General features: G+C 39.2%; 2 protein-coding genes across 2 annotated transcripts; both read left to right on the forward strand.

Annotated features, from left to right (window-relative positions):
* The first annotated feature begins 4,933 nt into the window (after positions 1-4,933).
* Positions 4,934-14,789, forward strand: LOC109639117 (protein Bouncer-like). The gene is made up of 3 exons (XM_020102407.2): positions 4,934-5,094; positions 12,619-12,729; positions 13,496-14,789. Exons 1-3 carry the CDS (start codon positions 5,043-5,045, stop codon positions 13,720-13,722), a joined length of 390 nt encoding a protein of 129 aa, XP_019957966.2. The 5' UTR covers positions 4,934-5,042; the 3' UTR covers positions 13,723-14,789.
* A 4,728-nt stretch (positions 14,790-19,517) lies between these two features.
* On the forward strand, positions 19,518-21,473 carry LOC109639122 (sperm acrosome membrane-associated protein 4-like). The gene is made up of 3 exons (XM_020102413.2): positions 19,518-19,704; positions 20,397-20,507; positions 21,113-21,473. Exons 1-3 carry the CDS (start codon positions 19,653-19,655, stop codon positions 21,331-21,333), a joined length of 384 nt encoding a protein of 127 aa, XP_019957972.1. The 5' UTR covers positions 19,518-19,652; the 3' UTR covers positions 21,334-21,473.
* The last annotated feature ends 299 nt before the right edge of the window (positions 21,474-21,772 follow it).

Raw genomic sequence — 21,772 nt, forward strand, 5'->3', positions numbered from 1 at the left:
CATCAGACTAAAAAACATAAACCCACTTCAGCTGACTTTGGAGTTTCCAACAGGCCTCTGGGGAAACTGCTTTCCAGATGCGATGTTGAGGTCCAGATGGATTGAAATGTAGTTTGGTGAAGCCGTAAATGGATCCCAGTAAATAAATGGTAAAGAGTAGTTTCCTTTAGCGCCACCAGCAGGTCAATGTTAACACCTAATGGATGGTTACATTTTGAAAAGACACAGTGAGCATCACTATTCCATATCGTAATGATGCCCCTGTGACCTTTTTATGACATCACTTATGTATGTGATGATGGAGAATGATGTTCTGATGGAGCTCAGATTGTGACTGCCGTCTCATTATTTACGGAGATATCTTGAAAAATGTTTTTCTCCGACCATTTATTTTGCAGTTAAACATCATTTTTGTGTTCATCAGTGAAAAAAAGTCACATCAAATCCACAATATACAACAAAGAAACATGTAAACGTTCACTGTTTGTTGCCAATCGTTAACTTTCCCGCTCTTGTTCGACCCCGTCTTCTTTGTGCTTTTCGTACTGACTGAGCTGTTTGTCGCTGTGACTGATTGAACAGGGATTAACTGGGCTTGTTTCTCCCACACACCCTCTCCCAGAGTGACAGCAGTTGGGAAACACACAGAATCTGTGGGCAAAACAATGGAGGCATTTCACCGGCAGCACCACAGACATCCTCCCTCTCGACAAAGTATTTCAAAACCATGACTCCGAAGATGCCATTTCAAAACCGCCCCCCACCCCTCCAGCGGGAAACCAAAGAAAGCATGGCCCCCTTTTAAAAGTCACAAGCAGAGATAAGCATTAAAGAGCTCACACACAGACAGCAAACATGCATCACTGAAAACGTCCATCTTAGTGAGTGATGTGGACAAACAAACTCAGTAATGGCTTCACCCTTGGTTCTGCTAGTCACTCATTCACTAAACGTCTTTGTCATCTCTCTGCAAGGTGGATCGCAAACTCTCGGAGTCAAACAGTGCAAAATGCTCAGGGACAGGGACATGTGGGCATGACGAGACTTGCTTGTGAATAATTTTAGTCGTGCAAAAGCTGCCCTATAGAAACGTAGAGTCTGGTGAGGTGGATCCTTCACAGTGTCTCCAGGCTACAGGAGGAGAGAAGGAACCTGCAGAAACATGTCCTCTCTCTCTCACACAGATTCCAACGTTAAACAACAAACAGCAACAGTTTGACTCATCCAGCTGCATTGTTATCACGAGGACACACAGTGTTTGCATCAGTGATGAAATCTGTCGAAGCTCATGTTTATTTACTGTTTTGAGACAAAACTTCGCTTGTCTTCATGTTTGAGATTCTTCACGTCTCCAGAAAACAGATGCAGTCGTAACGTCACTCAGTCGAGCACCGAGGCCCAACAGTCTCCTCATGAAACACATTTGAATGAACTAGATGCAGATTTTTAGTTGGATCTGCACAAAACACTCGATTTAGATATTAGTCCCATCAACATGCCCGATCTTTTTTTATCAAGATCCTGAAATTATTTTGTGAGAAATTAATGAAAATGTCCTATCTGGCAGAAAATGACAGGATAATGATTTCTCACTTGACCCGTACTGCATCCTCCCAACAAGTTTCATGGTGATCTGCTCAGAAGTTTTTGTGCAATCTTGCTTATTAACAAACCGACCAACAAACGGGTGGTGACTGTAAAGTGAGTAAAACCGGACTCTCCACACTTCAGCGTCAGATACTCTGACAGAGGCTGAGGAGGCACAGTGAGCTGTCTCATGAATACGACACGCAAACAGTGGCTTATTTATACGTCCGTTAGTTAAAGAAGAAAAAGGTTTTTCTGAGTTGAAGTCCCATAGTTAATCTTTTCATCTTAATCTATTTTTCTCTACCAGCTCCTGAGGGAAATATCTGGTTCTTTTAGCTGCTTCATGCTCACAAGCACCAAATCTCCCCGTGCACTTCGGCCAAGAAAGTTAAGTTTTCACCCGTCTGCTTGTTTGTTTGTTTGTTTGTTTGTTAGCTGGATTACGTACAAGCCACTGAACATAGTTCTATGACATTGAGTGAAAGGATGGGACACGGGCCAGAAAGGAAGCCATTAAACTTTTGGGGCAGATCCAGGAATGTCTTCATCGCTGTCTTTACCACTGTGAGACGAGGAGTTTTTTTCAGATACAGATATCCCTGGGAATGTTTCAGGGATTTCGATGGGGGGAAAAAATCTGGCAGGTTTTGGGAACTGATATCTATGGGTGAAATGTTTTGCAGCTTGAGTAAATATTAAGTGACTGGTAGAGGTGCTCTATTGAATTCTATTGTTATTTCCCTGTTGAGGTGTGTGAACAATGCAGATCTGGGATCACTTAGATTGCATTGTGTGATGTTGCACTTGAATGCACACATGATGTGAACAGCACCAAACTTTCAGCCCAGACAGTTTGTATCTGACAAAACAGCCATATTGGATCTCTGGCAGATTTTAGAACTCTGAGCCACCTTTTGGTTGTAAACTAACATTGAAGAGACGCAGGAAACACAAGTACTTTCAAAGTCTTGCATTTAAATGTCCCACTTTGTTCTTTTTATGTTGATGTAAATCTATTCAAATCTAATCTTGGACATGGCACTTTAAGGCTGTGCTATGTGCTCAAGGTCAGAGACTGAAGAACAAACATGAGTTCACTGTCCAAATACTAAGTGTGGACTTTACATGTCTCAAGATTCTGATCTGGACAAAACAGCCACGTCAGCAACACTTGATTCTTCACACAAATTAAGGTCATTGAAAACTGCTTTTTAATTTTGACGATTCAATTTCCGAATATCATAGAAAGCATGTTCACATCACTATCAAGTACCTGAAGAGTATCAGATAGGAATATTCATATCGCAACTCAGTCCTGTGTAATTTATTGTCCCTTAAAAGTAGAGGAGTTGGTCAAGAAGGACAAACACAACAAAAGTACCACCAGAAACATATACCAGCAGTGTCCAGTACACATTTATAGTATTTTCCAGTACCCCAGAGGCCTTCATACAGCTGTGGTGTTTGTCATGTTGTGGCTTCAGTAGCCAGCACGCTGTCGTCTCCCCTCGATGGAAACCTGCAGATGATGCGGATGATATTCGAGAGCTGAAACGAAGCCAGACGCAAATTAGTGTCACATCTTAGTGCTTCTTCCACAGAGCTCACACATACCTGTTTATCAGGTCGAGAACATTGTTATTCAGAATATCAAATGTTTGCTCAAGTGGGGACCGTGTCATTTTGTTTTTGACCTCAGATGCTCCACACAAGTTATTTAATTTGTGAGATGGTTTGTGTTTTAGTTTTCGTCACGTTAACTGGAAACACACAGGAGGAAGAAGATGAAAGATGACGGTCACAAGGACGAGGGCCAATATAGTAAATGTGGGCGCCTCTAAATCTCAAAGATACGTCTACTAGTGACCTCACAGATTGTTAAGAATGATTTCATCCTCCCAGAATAGTTCAAAGCAAAAAGAGATTTTGCTCCGTGTCTCTTCAGGTTTACAGAGACCAAAAGAGGAATCCCCTTCTCTTTCAGAAAATGTTTTTCTTTCTTTCAGCCAAAATATGAAAATGAGCAAACCTGTTTGTTTTTATACTCTGCCTCTAACACTCATGCTTTCCTTGACAAGCCCTTTGAATAAATTTAAATGTTAAAGTCAGCCTCCATAAAATTTACATGAAGCAAAAAATGTTTCAGCTTCATAATCTCATATTGTTTTAATGGTTTATTTAGTCTAAGTTTTCTGAACCAATCAGGAATGTTATTCTGAGACAGCAAGGCAGTATAACAGAAACTTTCCTACTTACTGTGAGATAAACTGAAGCACATCTTTATAAAATAACACTGAAGCGCAAAAACTCCCAGAAGCTACATTATCAGACATTACAGTGGATTACAGATCAGTGGTGGAAAAAGTATTTTCATCCTTTATTTTAGACAATGTACCAATACAATGAAAGTAATGTAAAAGTACTCCAAGTAGCCTACATGTTCAACTCGTTTTTAAGTAAAAGTACAGATGTATTACTAGCAAAAAATGCATTCCTACTTATCCGGTCTCTTAAAAATACTCACTCTGGGAAAATTGGCTCAAATAGACTAGACTTGGTCAGAAAGGTTGGAAGCTACTGGTTTAAGTTTTTAACAATGTGTTGTACATTATAAGTTCACAAATGTAGTGGAGTAAAAAATCTGTGCATTGCACGTAAGCAGTACTCGGGTAAATGTACTTTACTTTGTAGCACATAATGAGATCATAAAGCAACATAAATGTAATGCAAACACTGCAAATGCAAATTATAACAGCACCATAAGGGGCTAAATACAAAAACATTACTATAAAATCACTTTGGAGCAATGCACCAACACTACACATTAATATTATTACATACACACTGCACACAAACTCTGTACATGAATGACACAATGATGAGTGAAACTTTTTAGCACCATCAAAACATTAATATTGTAATGAGGCATTAAACACAACCTTCCTATTAAATCCCTTTAGAGCAACACACTGATATTGTAATGCCAACATAAGAAAATAAACTCAACAACGTGATTATGAAATGACTTTGGAGCAACACACAAACACTTTACATGAATATTATAACAACACAACTTAAATTTAAAACACACACAAACACTTTACATGAATATTATAACACAACTTTAATTTAAAACACACACAAACACTACACATGAATATTATAACAACACAATAACATGGACCCTACAACAGAACACACACGTTACCCCCTGAGGTCTCACAGCTGATGTCACAGCTGATGTCTCACCCATGGGTGACGCTCAGGTGGGAGAGATTGGGATCAGAAAAAGTGGGCGGGCGCATAGTGAGGCCTGCTGTGATTGGTCGACAGTGACGTCCGTTGGGAGGTGGACTCTTATAAATCCGGGGAGGTGCAGGAGCCGAGCAGTTCTAACGGTCTGAGTCTGACTCCTCACATCTTCCTCCTCCTCCTCCTCCTCCTCCAACAACATGAACAGAGTCATCCTCCAGCTCGTCGCAGTGGGATTTTGCTTCGCAATCGGTGGGTTCAAACTTTGAATGTTGTGATTTATTAACAGAAACTCACATGGATCCGCTTTTATTCAAAAACCTCACTAATTAAAATGAAAAGTGTGAATCCAGGTTTTTTTCCATGGACTTTGGTGTGCAGGGTTTTTTTTTTAATGCAGTTGCGTCATTTCTCTTTTTTTATTTAACTTTGAAATCAGGAGATTGTTTTAGATTTCAATGTTTGTTTGTTTTTTCTTCATATTTTCCTTTTTTGCTTCTCCAAACCCCCTCGGGACGCGTTCTGCTGGAAACACGTTTGTTTGTTTGTGTTTGTTTGTTTGTTTGTTTGTTTGCTTGTGTTTGTGCCTGGCTCCTGTTCTCTGCACTGGGTGTGATCACGCTCCATGAGGACAAACCCAGCGACATGATGGATAGGAAATGAAATGTGCTTCAGGTTGTTTAGCATACTGCTAAAACTCACAAAACCAGGGATAAGCTACATCATCTACCAGTTTAATCGATGGAACCTCATTTAACTGTTTTATGAGATAAAAAAAAAAAAATGATGAAGCTCTCCCTATAGCATCACATGTTTTTTTTTTAACATGAAGCTAATGATCATTGATTTAACAAGCTAGCTAAATACCCTGAAAAAACAGTTACTTCAGTTAGCTAATGTTTAAAACAGTTAGCTCAATGTCCTTTTTAACAGTTAGCTCTGTTAGCTAAACAATTTTGGGGGGTAGTTGAAACAGTTAGCTAAATGTCATTGTGAAACAGTTAAAGAGTTAGCTTTGTTAGCTAAAAAGTTTTAGGGGGGTTCGTTGAAACAGTTAGCTAAATGTCATTGTGAAACAGTTAAAGAGTTAGCTTTGTTAGCTAAAAAGTTCTGGTGGGTGTGTAGTTGAAACAGTTAAATAAACATCCTGGATAAACAGTTAACTTCAGCTGAAGTGTTTCTGAGCGGGTAGTTGGAACAGTTACTGAAACACTGTGATTAAATAGTTAATTTAGTGGAAGTTATTTGGGGAGAACAGTTTAAATTGTTAGTTTAATCACTTGGAGAATTGAGTTAACCAGTTATTGGGGGAGGTTGAAGCAGTTAGCTTAATGCAATGGAGAGTTAACAGTTAGCTAAAAATATCAGAGAGGAGTTGAAATGGGAAGCTTAACGTCATTGTTTTGGGGATCGAGACAAAATTCACTTTTTATCCACGACATTTAACTCACTTTTCAACCAAGTTGTCTTTGACCAGTTGAAGTGGCAGAAATTATAATATATAATCAGTTTAGCTTAAAGTACGAATGTGGTTGAACTTTAAGATACTTTTCTTAAGTAGTAGATAGTAAAATTAAAATTTTGGCTTGCATTCTTGAAGAAGCCGTTGATTAAAGTTAAAAGTAATGGATAAACAGTTAAAAAACTATTCTTAAGGATTGAAATACCAAACATAAGTGCCACAAATCAGTTAGAGCTTAAATCATTTAGTTAATTAATCTGTCAACAGAAAATTATTTAATTGATCAACCATTTTAATCTGATACGATCTCTAATTCAATCTAGTAATGTGATGATTTGTTGGTTTTCTTCATCATACCGAACACTACACTGAATAATTTGGGGGATTTTTGAGCGCTTTGAATTGATAAAATAAAGAGATTTGAAGTCACAGCCTTGGAAAGGAAAGATGAGATCCAACAAAACGCAGAATGAATAACTGGTTCCCACAGATGATAAAAGTAGAAGCAGGGATTGGTGTGTTTACCCTCTGTGCACATCCCAGGCTTAAATGTAAGGCTGTTATTACAGGTTGGGGCGAGGCAGCCTGTTTGTGGCACAAGGATGTTCCTTTTTGTTTTTTTCCAGACATTATTAAAAGACTGAATCATGTCCCAACCTGCCAGCCTTTACATGCGAAATTCCTCACCTTCTAACCTCGGAGCCCAAATCTCATATTCCACCTCTACAGAGCAGTCTGCAGACTGGGCACACGATAAGGCACAGTGGTTCTTCTGCTATTGTGTTTTGGGGCAATTGTGTTCCTTTTTTGCCTTCAGGAGCCCTTCGGCTCCGTTGTTTTTTTGTCTCCTGTTTCAAACCACACCCTCTCTTTGGGAGCTGTTTTCCCATCCCGGCTGCTTTATACACTTTAAGATGATGACCTGAGACGATAACTGACCTTTAGCCCCCCCAGGCCTTTACTTAAATTGTTGATTTTGACAGAACAGTGATTCATAAATGGAGATAATTGCATAGTGGGTTTTGCATCTTCCTCTAAGTCGTGGCCAGGAGGTTTGAATCTGCCTTTGTTGGTCAGATTACTCAGGGGGAAAGATTTCCGAGGATGGCCAGGTTTTTCTTTTTTTTACTGAGAGGTTTCCCCCAGGCATCAGCCTCCAGAGTAATAGACAAAACACAGAGGGGGGCCTCTTCATGCGAGTTTGGTGGATAGAATCTCACAAGAATGTTCACTAGACAAGAAAATGAAATGGTAGTATTTTGTATTAATTTGATTATTATTTTTTAATCTTTGTTTGATTGCAATTCTTTAAAAAACAATTTCATTTCTGTTTGGAACTGAAATTTATCTCCTCAGCATCAAACACATGTTAAAGTTAGTTTTAGACTTCACAAGAGGAACAGTGATATCTTTGTAATGGATGAATAAATCCTTTGTTTTTGTCATCAAAGTGTAAATGACCAGTATAGATGACCACAATGTCCAGCTGATCAGATTCAAGCTCTTTAACTCCGAGCTTCCCTATGCAATGTTTCTCTCCAACAGTCTTTAGTGAGTTAACTGAATTTTCTTTCCGCATGTTGTATCTGACTTTCTCCATGACTCATTCCCCAATTACATATCGAGTTCAACAGCCCATTCCTGATGTATTATGCTCCCGTCTTTCCCTTCACCTATTGGGTGGTGGTGTGAAATGCTGTTGGGATACCAAAAGGCCCAAATATCTTCTTTTTTAGTTTTTTCCAATGACGGTCTCTGAAGTCCTTCTCATGTTGGGAGTGGTGGGGTGTCACCCTAATGCCCTCTACTGGCAGCTGCCATTGCGCCACAAATATTTCATCTGGCTGCTCCTCCCATCAGCCTGGTTAATCCCATCCATGAAGGATGTTGCCGTTGTGATTAAGAATCTACTTCACATCCAAAGGCCAACAGAGAATATTTGCAGAACACACCGGACCCACCCAGGTGTATTTATCTTCAACTTTTGAGGTTATAGTTTGAGTCCCGTAATTGTCATTACCCAATGGAGGCTTTGAAGGCTGCCGTCGCATTATGTACCTTCATATTACTTTTCACAGACTTGTTTGCATCGCCATTTCACGACATGTCTTTCGGTCTTGTCTCACGGTTGTTCTGTGTAGCTGGTTTCCAAAATGAGCTGAAACAGTAAGTAATAATATGAAACCCTTGAACTGAGCTCTGTGAAGGTGGTTTTCAGCTTGTTGGAGGCTGGATTGAGTCACTCCTTGCTGTTTCTGTTGGTCACACATTGATGAGCTCATGTTGAATGAATAACTGTGTTGACTAGAACCAACACTTATTTTCAACATAAGCTATATTTAGACCTTTGCCCTAAGGTGTAAGTCTTTGTTACAGACTCTGAGCTCTGATTAGAGCAAAAAACCCTGCAGATTAACACATTGACAACATCACAGCTCTAAATTCTCTCCAATCCAATTTCTTCTCTTGTGTCATTTGAGCAGAATTTCATTTTTTTTATTAATAGCAGCTGTTGGTCATTGCAGTGAAAATGTAGCAGCCGTTGCTCTGTGACCTGTAGTTTTAGTGAATGACCAGTAGGGAGCAGTCTAAGACAGAGACTACACATAGAAGGTCAGCGTTTGTACAGGGCCACACCTGAAAGTTTGATTTCCCTGCTTTCAAGATGGACGGCAAAAACAACTTAAAAATCCTCTTATTTCAGCTGCATGTCTGAAATGCAATTATGAAATGTAATTTGTTTAAAATACAAATGTTAGAATAGTTTGAAAATAGGGACCAAATGTAAATAATTAATCATTTTGTTTTTTAAATGGGTATATTATATATATTAAAGTTTTCCCCACAGAGTAAAGATTCAAAAGAATGAAAGATTATTTATTATTTGTTTGCATATTATTTCATAGGAAGGAAAGCAAAATCTATAATAAGAGTAGATAGAATATCTGAGGATTGTAACCTTCATGCAGTTTATTGGACCATATTTTACCTATAACTGCTTGATTCCAGGTCAAGGATTTGACTAAAACTAACTCTATTCAAGGTAAACTTAAAAAAAAACAAATCAAATTTCCGGTGAGCACAAATCATCAAACTAGAAACAAAATAAATTGTGATGTTTTATTCAAACAATACAGACGCGGTCTAAACAAGCAAATGTCGCCTCCTTAACAGTGATGGTAAGGGTGTGTTTGATTAGCTAGGCCTAAAATTATGTCCTCAAGATGACCTTTGCATCAGGCAAGGATGTATAATAGCAATGATATAATGATAATTGCATCCCTGTACTGTATAAGTACAAGGTACTGATTAAAATGTCTTTTTACTGTTAAAATAAAGAGCCCGTACAATTATTAGATCATGGGAAAAATTGACTGCACCTGCTAATGACGAAGACTTTCCATCTTTTATTCAGAGCTGGTTTTTCAAAGAGGTGTGCTGCTGCGTAGAAACAACAGAGATCAACACACAACAAATTATAAGTTGAGACACTTCTGCTGCAGTGAACAAACAGTTGTATGTAATTGACATGATTAGTGTTACTGTTCCCATGTGTCTTCATCTTCAGACTGCATTAGTTTCTCCTCACATTGGCCTTAAACAGATTATAGGATAAATGAGCCCCTGGGCACAGGCGTGTAAGTTATAAGCAAGAAACAATCAAATTCTGACATTCTTCATGTCACTGTGGTTCATTTGAGTCATAGTGATCATCATTATGTGGTTGATTTGTGTTATTTTAATTTCTTTCAATAGTAAATTCTAGCAGTTGCTTGTGCATGCGTGTGTGATTGTGTGTGTGTGTTAACTGGATGATGCAATGTTAAGATCAAGTTGATCTGGATTTGTCATTCTTGTCAGACAGCACTAGGAGAAAAGCTATTTGTGAAAGTTGTAAGTCAACATTCCGAAGCGCTGAAGTGATGCAAGGTGTGGCACTCTGCTCACATTTGAGTTGTCTGTTTTCTGTGATTCCCAGTAAATGTTGTTATTTCATGGTTCATTACTTTGGCACAGGATCCTGACAGAGTCAGAGATGTATAGGAGCCATCTTTAATATATTTTTGGTGGCTTATTCTCAGGCAAGGCAAGTTACCTGCGCTCGGGTGTACCCGAAACCAGCTGAACAGGATGTGTTCCTTGAGTACAATGGCATGTCAAAGAAATGAATAGGGTTGTCTTACCAGGCTGTGATTTGAAAACTTTTATTTGAATCATTTTAGGAGCCTGTCATATAAACTAGTTGTTCTGTAAAACCCTTAGATTTACAGTGAGACATATTTTGGATGTCAAAAGTACCTGGGGTTTGGGACCCCTACTAATGATTTATAAATGAACTTTTATTTATATGGCTCTAGCAAAACAGTTAAAAAGTGCCTCACAATATGCGAGATGGCAAATCAATAAACAGTTAAATAACTAAGGTCATTCCAGAGCTTTGGGGCTGTGAATGCAAAGGGTCTGCCCCCTACGCAAAGATCTAAAATGTTATCTGGAGCCAGGCAACACACACACACACACACACACACACACACACACACACACACACACACACACACACACACACACACACACACACACACACACACACACACACACACACAGGGCCTCCAAGGTGACCAATTCGATCTTGAAGTCAATCCTCAAACTAACAGGGAGTTGTAAAGAAGCTCAAGTGATATGATAAACAGTGGATATGAGCATTTACTGACTTCATCAGATGTTGCAGGAGCCAAACAATGTCCTTATTTTATTTTTTTAAACACGAAAACTGTTCAGCACTTTAACGTCACAAGTTTCTAAACTTTTCCAGAAGTTTGTTTATTTTTTGTCTAATGACCTCATTGTGTACTTTGAACACAACTTCCAGTCATGTGACTGTGATGCTGAAACTGGAGCGACAGGTTTTTAAACAGCAGTTTCAATAGAGTACACTGCAGTCGCTGCATGTGTCCCCTCCCTGGCACAGACTGACTCACCCGCTCTGCAGTGCTTCAGAGTGAGACACTCAGTGTCCACTACGAGGCTTGGTGTCCCCATGGCAACAGAGAACAGTTCCTTTTCTTTTATTCTTAAATCTGTTTTGTATTTTTTTTAAATCAAAGTAAATATAATGTCCTAATTCCCAGGGATGGTTTGGGTGTTGTTTCTAAGGTGATGTTAATGAACAGAAAGCTTTTGTTAAAACCTGTTCTGAACAAAAACAATTGAATTCCGATGAATAGAAAAACCTGGCCATTGTTAACAAGAGGCACGGAACACTTGACCAGTTTCTGATTAACACATGTTTGTTGTGCCACTGGGAGTAAATGCCAGTGCAAGACTTAGTATTTCAAGTTTCTATGTAACAATTTTGAGGGAACTGAACCTTTTAGTTTTAGTAGGAAATACATGTGTCTATGTCAAATGATTCCTATGTGATCTTTTGGTTGGTACTTGAAGAGGCAGCCAACAAAGAGCTGGAAACTAATTATACTGGGAAAGGCCTGATCAACACCTGATTCATCAGCTTTGTCATGAGTCACCAATGTTCTTGGAATATATAAAACGAGATGTCCAGAGAGTCTGAGGACAAACACGTGGGTTTATCTCCCATGAAGTCATGTATATATTTGATTGATCACATTGCATCTGTAGTTCTATAGAGAATTAATAACACAACTCTTAAGAAGAATTGCTTCTGCAGTGTTCTGCAACCACAGCAACAAGTAGTGTGACTTTATTTACATTTTTCTTTCATTTATTCTTTTTTTCTGTCCAGTTAATTTACATACACTTGTTTGATTGGTATAACCATAAATGTGCTGTTATTTAGAAATGTGACTTCTTAATAATCTGGTTTGTAAGAGACATTTGTAAGGTCAAAATGGAAGGAGCAACTCAATTTTGTCTTGGCAGTTGAACAAGCTGTAAAAGACGATTTACACTCAAGGTCTTCAGTGTGGTCAGACTTGATTTGTTTGCATTGATGTTGATGGATGATGAATTTGCACAATCCACAGTACTGAGGAAATCAGCCACCCACAGCTCCAGTAATGCAAAGCACTAGAAATTCCATGAAGATCTGATCATTTTTTACTTTCTCTAAAAAAAAAATCAGTAAATACAGAATCTAGGGCTACATCGAGATGTTATAACCATTCTAGATGCAACCACTGAAACAATACACCTTTCCAAAGACACATGTGAGAAGCTGTTTCCTGGAATGAAGTTGCCCCTTGACTATTGCCTGTTGTAAAACTAATGTACACTAATTATACCTCTCTGTTTTTTCTCCTCATCTCCCTCCCTCCTTTGCTGTTTTTTGATATCAGGCCAAGCGCTGCAGTGCTACAAATGCAAATTAGGCGTGTTGAACTTGTGCATTACCTCTGAAATCACATGTACAGCTGGAGAGATATGCTTCAGTGGTGTTGGGACAGCAGGTAAGATGCTCAGTAGCTTAAACATTCACATGGGGTAACGTTCATCTTAACAAGTACCATAAAAAACTCTAGAAACCAAACCAGCTGCATTTTCAAAATACTGAAATACTAGTAACGGCAAAAATAAGGGAAATAGTTGGCGAAACAGATGTCCTTTGGCAATTGTCCTCATGAGCACATAAATAAACTTAAATTAATCAAAACGATCATCAGCTGAAGTTTTAAACACACAGTGGTATTTTGGATTTATCAGGCATGGCACATTCTCGTCCTGAGGAATGAATTTAAGTGTTTTTGAGATCAGTGTTGAGATTATAAATGTTTGCCTTTGCTCACACTAGATAAACACTCATAATCTAACTTGTTGGAGTTAAATCCTCATCATTCTTCAATCTGACAGGTTGGAAAGAAATGAACATAAAAGCTACTGATTCATAGCAGTTCACAGTCATTTAAACGAAAATGTGCAGTAAACAGTCAGTTGACTTATTGTTTTTTTTAATGGATTATATGAAAAGTAAATCATTGACATCAAAGCTACTAAATTCGTTTTTCCAGAAAAGCCATTAGTTTATATGTGATAGGATTTGAACATGACTTTGCAATCAATCAAATAAAGTACAGTTTATAGTTATTGAATCATAGTTTAGCTCTGGTAACTAAAAGAGGAGTAACGAGGTCTTCACCAACTTACTAGTGCATTCCGTGTCAAACACAATGAACAAAGAACACTGAGGGTGATTGTGTGTTTGTTGTCGTTCCACAGCCTCCTTCATGGATATCAAGATGAAGGGCTGTCTAGCGCAGGGTGAATGCAACAAGACTAAGGAGGTGAACTTTCCCAGCGACTCCAACTCCACCTTCTACAGCATGACCAAGACCTGCTGCTCCACTGACTTCTGCAACGGTGCGCCTGGTCTGCCCGGTGCCTCCGGGCTCACCCTGGCCTTCGCCACCATCACTGCTCTGCTCGTGGCCCACATCCTGGTTTGACAGAAGATACAGCGGATACTGGATGACACAAAACGCACACACGCATAAACACACACATTTCATATTGTACACACACAAGCACTACCAGGCTTAAATTGAGTGCCCACCTCAGACATGAGCTCTGTGGTTTTTTAACACCAGAGATTGTTTTTCTTCTCTACACAGGCTTTGTCTTTATTGTTCTGCAGGTTCTTTTTCATTTCACACAAATGTTTATGTCAATTAAAGTTAAGTCCCTAACCTTTTTGCTGTAGGTGTCAGTTTTCTCGTTCAGTTTGTGCCATCATAGCTTAAAGGAATAGTTGTTCTGTGTGGTAGATATAAAGCTACCGCCAGCAGATTGGTTTAGCTTTGCATAAAGAGTGGAAAACAAAAGAAAGAAACGCTAGCTAAAGCTGAATTCTAGCAGCTTTAAATTGTAGTAATTATCTTTCTAGCTCACTGGGGAAAAAAGGTAATGGATTTGTAACATGGAGCCCATGATCTCATTTGTTTCCTTTAGCCAGACCCAGACTAGTATCCCTATTTACAGTTATGCTAAGCTAAGCTAACAGTTTTCTGGCTTAAGCCTCATGTTTGTCGTGTTGCTTTTCTAATCAAACTCTGAAAGAAGCAGAGAAAGTGAATTTAACAAATTTTCACGCTACTCTGTTGTGTTTTGACCCACTGCATCGTCATTTCAGAGCCATAATATTCAAACAAATTTATGATTTATTAACCAGTTTATGGTTACTATAATTCTGAGTTTTTAACCTGTTCTATGTCAGATATTGGTTTCACATCTACGCTGCATATTACTCTTTAACTGTGGGGTAGAAGCTTCTGTTGATCTATAGTTCTGAATGTATATATCGGGCGAACGGGATTAAATGTTGTGTTTGAAGACACTGAAATGTAACTGAGATTGAACTCATTTTAAATTTGTCAGTGCTGATGATTAAAACTTCCTGAAATTCTCCTGACACTATCGGCCTAAAAGAAAAGAATGTGTGTCTGAATGTTTTCTGAGAAGTTGGATATGTAGACAATTTGAAGAATAAAATAAACACAAGTGGGGTAAAAAAACATTTCCTGTCTGGATTTGCTGTGATTGTCGATGTCAGATAAGTATCGTCCTGCAGGAACAACAGGTTGTTCAGGTTCCTAGCGCCCCTCACCAGAAGGTGAATGAACTCATCTGTCTGGATTTCAGGTTTTGACACAAAACAGGACATTCTTGGCATATAAGTGAACTATCGTTTTAAATCCAGGAAGATCCACCTGCACACAAAAGAATTCCTGAGCAAATAAGTTGGTGTCTCAAATGAAGTATGTTTTCGCTTCAGTGGTTTATAGAGGCTTCAAAGACGGAAGAGTTTGGAGATACTCAAGAGAAATGTGTGAACCAACCAGTTTAACTTAAATTGTTTTCAACAGTTCCCTGAATCAACACAATATTTATGCCACATTTGCTTTTGATTAGAGGAATCAAAGACGTTGCGTATTAAAGCTGAAACAATGATTGGAGACAGTGATTAGTTTAAACCTGATTTAAAACTAACGTCAGTTATTCTTTTTAGCTAAATGATTCCTGCTTGTCACCAATAAGATTTGAGGATGTTAATAACTCGATATTTTGAATTGAGAAGAAGACATAGTTGGGATAGTGCATTTCATTAACAAGTAAATATGTGTCAGAGACTGCTTTAGTTAAATATATATCAACCTTTGAATACACAACCTTAGAAATTAGGAAAATCCTAATGAGCTTTTCTATCTCTTTTCAAAATCATGTCAACCTATAAAAACAGAAACTTGAGCTCATCATCAATAACTTGTTAACAGGTTAACAGGTACATTCTGTTCATTTCTTGGCAATGCAAGTAATGTATGTGCATCCTTTCCATTCCTTAACTCTGAGTAACTCTCTATCCTCGAGGTGAGGTTAAAGACAAAAGACTTGAAATCCCCAACGTGTCCCCTCCCTGCTGACATCCTATAAATGTGAAGCCTGACCGAGCAGGCTCATCAGTTTTTGCTCCTCACAGCATCCAAAGAGCTTCAAGCCTCTCAACAAGGATTCTTTTCGCCCACCTGAAAGCCAGGACCAAACCAACACATCAAGATGGCCAAGATCGTACTTGGAATCGTTGCAGTAATTGCATCTTTCATGCTGGGTGAGATTAATCAATCAATCAAGATCTGTCTCTATGTGATCACGGGAAAGATTTGTGTCCTATTTTCTTTTGGACAAATTCTCTGGCAGTGATTGATCAGAATTTAGCTTTTAGTCTAATTGATATATTAATGACAAAATTCCTGCATACAAATAAAGTTTATTCAATGCAAAAAGTTGGTGTAAAAAGGCGGGAAAAGCTCAGTTGATAAAAAAAAGTCTGGAAACATTTTTCTAGATTCGTTTTTTGCTTTTAGTATTTTTTGTTATTTGTTACTTATCACTGTTATTTCCTCATGGGACTGCAAATGAAAATATATAAAGACATCTCATAAAGTACAAGTATCAATTCCGTTCAGGTTTGTCTGTCAGATTACAATAATTTATAGTTTATAATGATGTCACGCTGGTACATAGCATGTTGTGAACTTTAAACAAATCTGCTGTCAGCGCAGCACAACCAAAGTGAATCATCAACTTAAAAAGACTCACTGAAGTCTATGACGACAGATTTCAAATCGACTTTTACTGGAAGAAATGAGCTCAATTCAAAAAAACTGTTTAATTGCAGATGTTTATCTTACATTTACATTTTGTCTGTTCTTCTTTCTACAATGAAACCAACCGACTCCTTTTAAACTCACTTTAAATGCAACTTGAAATCCTGGTTCTGTGAAACCGCACCACTGATTGACAAGGCGGCCGTTGGATTTGAAACTTTGTTTGTTAGAGTTGGATTGTTGCAGATAATCTGGGCGGGGTCTTAACAGTTTCATCTTGTGCCACAGTGCAGGGCGGGGCGGACCACAGATCATTTCAGTTCTTGGAACTTGTTTTTAGCTAAATTTCTGTTCCTGTCAACTACATCAACGTCTGTGGAGATTGTAAAAAAAGTCAAATAAATAAAAGTAGAAATCAACTAACTCTGCTTTTACTTGTGTGTTTCAGTGAACTCGCTCACCTGCAACAAATGCTCCATTAGTGTTTTTGGCACCTGCTTGAGCTCCGGCACTGTGGAATGCGCGACCAACAGCAGCGTCTGCTTCACTGGAAAGATCGGTAAGTAACCTTTGGAATTATAAAACACTCACACCCTTTCCCTTCAAACATCACACGGCAGCACAGGCGTGATTCACCCCGGTCCTTCCCAAACAATGTGACGCCCATGCAGACACAGATCAGCAAGCACACCCCAGTGATCCCAGCTGCCAAACCAGTATCACATGTGACCAGATGCTGATACAATAACTCGTGGTAGCTGTACCAATGGAAAATAACTCCTTAACCTGAACACGAGTTTTAAGAAGTAGATGTACATGGTCAGGAAGTCAAAACAAAAGGCTTCATTTACGTTTCAGTGTTGGGCAAAAAACTTGATTCCAGTTTTGAGTGTTTCATTTACTTACATTTTAAGAAGTAAAAGAAAGGAACAAAAGATTTTAAAAGCTTATCTCATGTTGAATTTAAAATGTAAATCTGCACCAGTGTCTTTAACATCTGAGAAACTAGAGCATTTTAGGTGAATTTGGAACAGCAAAAAGTGGAAGGTAAAATAATGTTACATGTGGTGTAAAGTTCAATAAACCAAAACCTTAACACAAACCATTTCTCCACAGAGTTCACATCAGTCACCGCACTACGCTTGAACTCACAGGGTTGCCAGAATACCACCACTGGTTGCAACATGACCACGACGAACTCCCTGCTTGGCTTTGAGTACAACAGGACCATCGAATGTTGTGAATCTGAAAAGTGCAACAGTTTCACCCTTAGTGGAGCCCCAACCAACAAGCTGACCTTCACTGCCGCCATTGGGGCAGCTCTCCTGGCCTCCGTGTGGGGAAGCATGCAGTAAAATGTTCACTGCTGAACCTTCGAGCTCTGTCCGAAATAAACTCTGGTCATCATGAGTTTAAAAAAAATATGGTTTCAGTGACACTTTATTTCATATAACTTATATTCATGTCATGTTAGGTTTTGGGGTTCACAATGACTAAAGTCCACATCGTGGAGGTTGATCAATGGAATGAAAACATTGTGTTGAGCATTGAGTATGTCGACCTTCCATGTTGTTGTTTTTCTTCGTTTTGGTTTGTAATGAATACATTTATTTATCATTACACTAAATAGTTTTTACTGTAGAAAACTCAGGATGTTGAAATAAACAAAATCACTGATCCTTCACTGTTGCTTCCGCTGCCTGTTCCTTTTTTTTTACACAAAAATATTGATTTATTTGTCATCTTCATCCCCAGCACTTTTCTCCTCTAATGATTCTCTATTATCACTATTGGATAGATGGAAAAGTTAAATTACTTAAATGAAAAGCATCAGAGAGGAGACACACTGCACGGGCTGTATATAAGTGAGGCAATGTTAACCTTCTATACTGTTACATTAAGCCATTACATCATGACGTCATATCTACCACATGATGATGATGATGATTGGTTTATCGAAACAAGCCGAGGATCGTGCAAATACAACCAGAAGCATTTTGTCTCAAAGTCTTGTATCCTGCACTGAGATGCATTTTAGATAACGCCTCCACAGCCAGTGTTCACCTTGAGAGGTGATTAAACAAAGTCTTGATGTTTACCTTGTGATTACATGACGTGCCTGTTTGACGAAGATGTAACTGAGTCAGAAATTCAAGGGTATTTATTTAAAGGAGTCACATTATGTTTTTGTCCTGTTTTTATTCCGTTTAAATAGTTTGTTTGTGTCTGTAAAAATTCTGCAAAATGAAAAAGCCAAAAGTCGGCAGTGGAGTGAAAACATGGAGCTCCTGAAACGTCTTGTCAGTAGTTCATCCGACATGCTGACGCACCGTCGTGATGTCACGATTCCCCACATTTGGACGGTGTTCACCTCGCTGGTAGTCCTGCACGTCCCCTCACACAGGTGAAGCGAGAGCGGAGGCCGACATTTTGTATTTCCCATGAAGCATCAAGGGAAACTTCAATAGGCAAATAATTCAGTTCTGTTTATTTATTCTCCATCTCTACTTGGTGCAAAAGTAAAGAATGATTTACATGTTTGGAAATGTGAATGGACTTTAAAGGTACAGTGTGTAGAGTTTTGTAGAGATATGTCGCAGCTGAACACCCCTCACCTCCCCCTCTCCTTCCAAACATGAAAAAGAAACTGTGGCAGCCTTCAGTTGTCATAAGAACTCAAAAGGTTTTGTCCAGTCTGGACTAATGTAAAGAGGACCCCCTGTAAATATAAAGTATTTAAATATAAAGGGCCTTTTCTGGGGTAAAGAAAACTACAATTCATACAATTTAGATGAAATGAACTATAGTGAAAACATCATGAGGATTATTCTACATTCAATTTCTGCCAATAGATCCCTTTCACCTAAATCTTACACACTGGACCTTTACGTAGAGGGCGTGTCTCTTCACAAATACTTTAATATTTGTTGAGGAATTATTCAATATTGACTGAAGCTTTGATTCCTTTTGTAATCGAAAGCTTTTCAATGATGCTAATGGTTTCACAAACAAAGACATAAAAGAGACCATTGTCTTTTTCTCCCCCCCACCAGAGTTCATTACTCCAGGGGGTTGACAGAAGAAATTCAAAGGAATCAGCCTTTTGCAATCTTATGTAATGAACAATCTGAGAACCTGGCAGCACCTGTGACATAAAACCAGCTGACCAGCGCTGGTCAAGTCCATTTGAACTCCTCCTCAGACTGGGACAGTCGGATCATTGATTCTCTTTGACCACCGTGGTTATTTGTGTTTGGGCCGATAGATTGAGGAACATGAGGAAGCTGCTACTGGTCTGTGCTGTATTTATGGCGATGTTTGTCACAGGTAGGCCCCTGCCTTTTTTAACGCTTTGTTACTGAAGTGATCTGAAAATAAGAACTGTTGAATGAATGATATTAAATTATTTACAATAACTAAATCGTTGATTCCACCAAAATCCTGCATGAAGTTTTCTTCTTCTTTCTTCCTCCCTCTTTTCTCCTTATGGGCGTTTGATCAGGTTGGATGGGTGGCAAGAAAGAAAAAGAGAGGGGGTTGATAGATAAATAAATAGATATAGACAGATAGATATATAATTACGATGTGTGAAGACTTTTTTTTGCAGAATGATGCGTATGAAGCAGTAGCGCTATATAAAAAACTTTGTGGAAGCTGTGTTGAGATTCTGAAACACTGCTCTGACATGTGGTCCAAAACGGTCAAGACACGTGACCATGGCTCATTGAGGCTTCAGGGCATCACGCCGTAGAGGCGCTGGCTATGATTGTTGAAAGTGAATGAGTATTTGAACGTATCTTGCTGATCAGCAAATCCAGATTACAACTGATAACGGTCTGAGTCACACAACTATGAAATTATCATGGAAATGTTTTTCATCGTATATCAAAATAATGACAAGAGGAGATAAAACAAGGTGTGGCTCCCTGAGTGGTTTGTGTAACTTAGAAGAAAGGAGCCTGTTCTTCCCATCATCTGACCATCCCCCTCCTAAATGCCCTTTTTCCTCTGGTCGCCAGGTGAGTCCCTGACCTGTAACACCTGCGGAGTCGGGATCGCAGGTAAATGTCTTTTCGGCTCCACTGAAACCTGCAGTGACTCTGAGCCCAACTGCTACTGCGGAAACCTGGGTGAGTGACATGACCGTCCCTTGACGGAAAAATGTTGTGAAGGGTGAGGAAAGAAAGTGTGTGTGTGTGTGTGTGTGTGTGTGTGTGTGTGTGTGTGTTTCTCCACCCCAGCTGAGTTTGCGACACTTACATAAACTCATTTGGTGCTGGAGTTGAAAAACCTGCCCTGACAGAGGAGTGGCTGGACGTCCGACACACCTGTTCTGTCCCATGATGAGTTACAGCTCTATAGTGACAGATGAATTGCTCGGAAATTTCGGAGAGAGTTCGGGCAGGGAGTGACGTCTGGGTAGAGCAGCACGAGGCAGAACATCATGTATAAATGCAACAGCAGCCATCATGTGGTTTCAAAGACCTGTGTCTTATCTCACATATTTGTAATCTTTTTGTTTTCTTAGGTTTGTGTCCATCACGTGTTACAAACGTCATCAACATGCCCACTCGCTCACTGTGAATTTTCCTGCTGTGTTCTCACATGGGGTCACTCTGACGTTTTACAAGGAGACTCTGCCTGTCTGGACTGTCAGAGCCTCAGTGATAATATAAAGATACATCTTTCATTTTAATATAATCTCTTTCGTGTAAATCTCCTTGTCCCGTTCCAGCCTTCAACGTCAGCAGTCTATTGGGGCTGCAGACTCGAGGCTGCCTGGCCTCGTCCCTCTGCAACCAGACTGAAGCGGGAGCTCTCCTGACCGCCGGATACACCGTCACCAAGACCTGCTGCAGCACCGACCTCTGCAACGGAGCCTCGTCTGTCCAGCTCCCTCTCACTGCTGCTTTGGCCGCCGCCCTGGTGGTTGTTTCGAGCAACTGCCGCCTTTAAAACTAAAATTAACAAGAATTACAAGAAGATTTTTCTGTCTTGTCAAATTTTAAAAAACTAAACATCTTCATCCACATAGCAAACGTGTAACAGCATGAAACCTTTTACTGTATGTTAATAAAACAGGTTTGAACCCTAAAGTGACTCTGGGAGTTATTTCCCGTAGGTTGTGAAAAGGTTGTGCTGTGAGGAATGTTTCAGTAATTGTTGGAAACTTCCGCTTCACCTTCCCACAACACAAAAGCTGACAAACCTCATTCCTGAAGGTTGTTTCAGCTTTTTTTCAGTCCTGATGTCTTGTCATCTCTCTCTCAGTAGGTTACTTGACTAAGCCTGAAGTATTCAGAGCATTAAATAAAACAGAAATAAAAAATAGTAAAAGGGGAAACCGGGTGAACTTGTCAGCCTGGAACAATGAACACCTTTTGGAAAGCTGTCA

The sequence above is a fragment of the Paralichthys olivaceus genome, chromosome 20 (assembly GCF_024713975.1).
Source record: "Paralichthys olivaceus isolate ysfri-2021 chromosome 20, ASM2471397v2, whole genome shotgun sequence".
In the NCBI taxonomy this organism is placed as follows: domain Eukaryota; kingdom Metazoa; phylum Chordata; class Actinopteri; order Pleuronectiformes; family Paralichthyidae; genus Paralichthys; species Paralichthys olivaceus.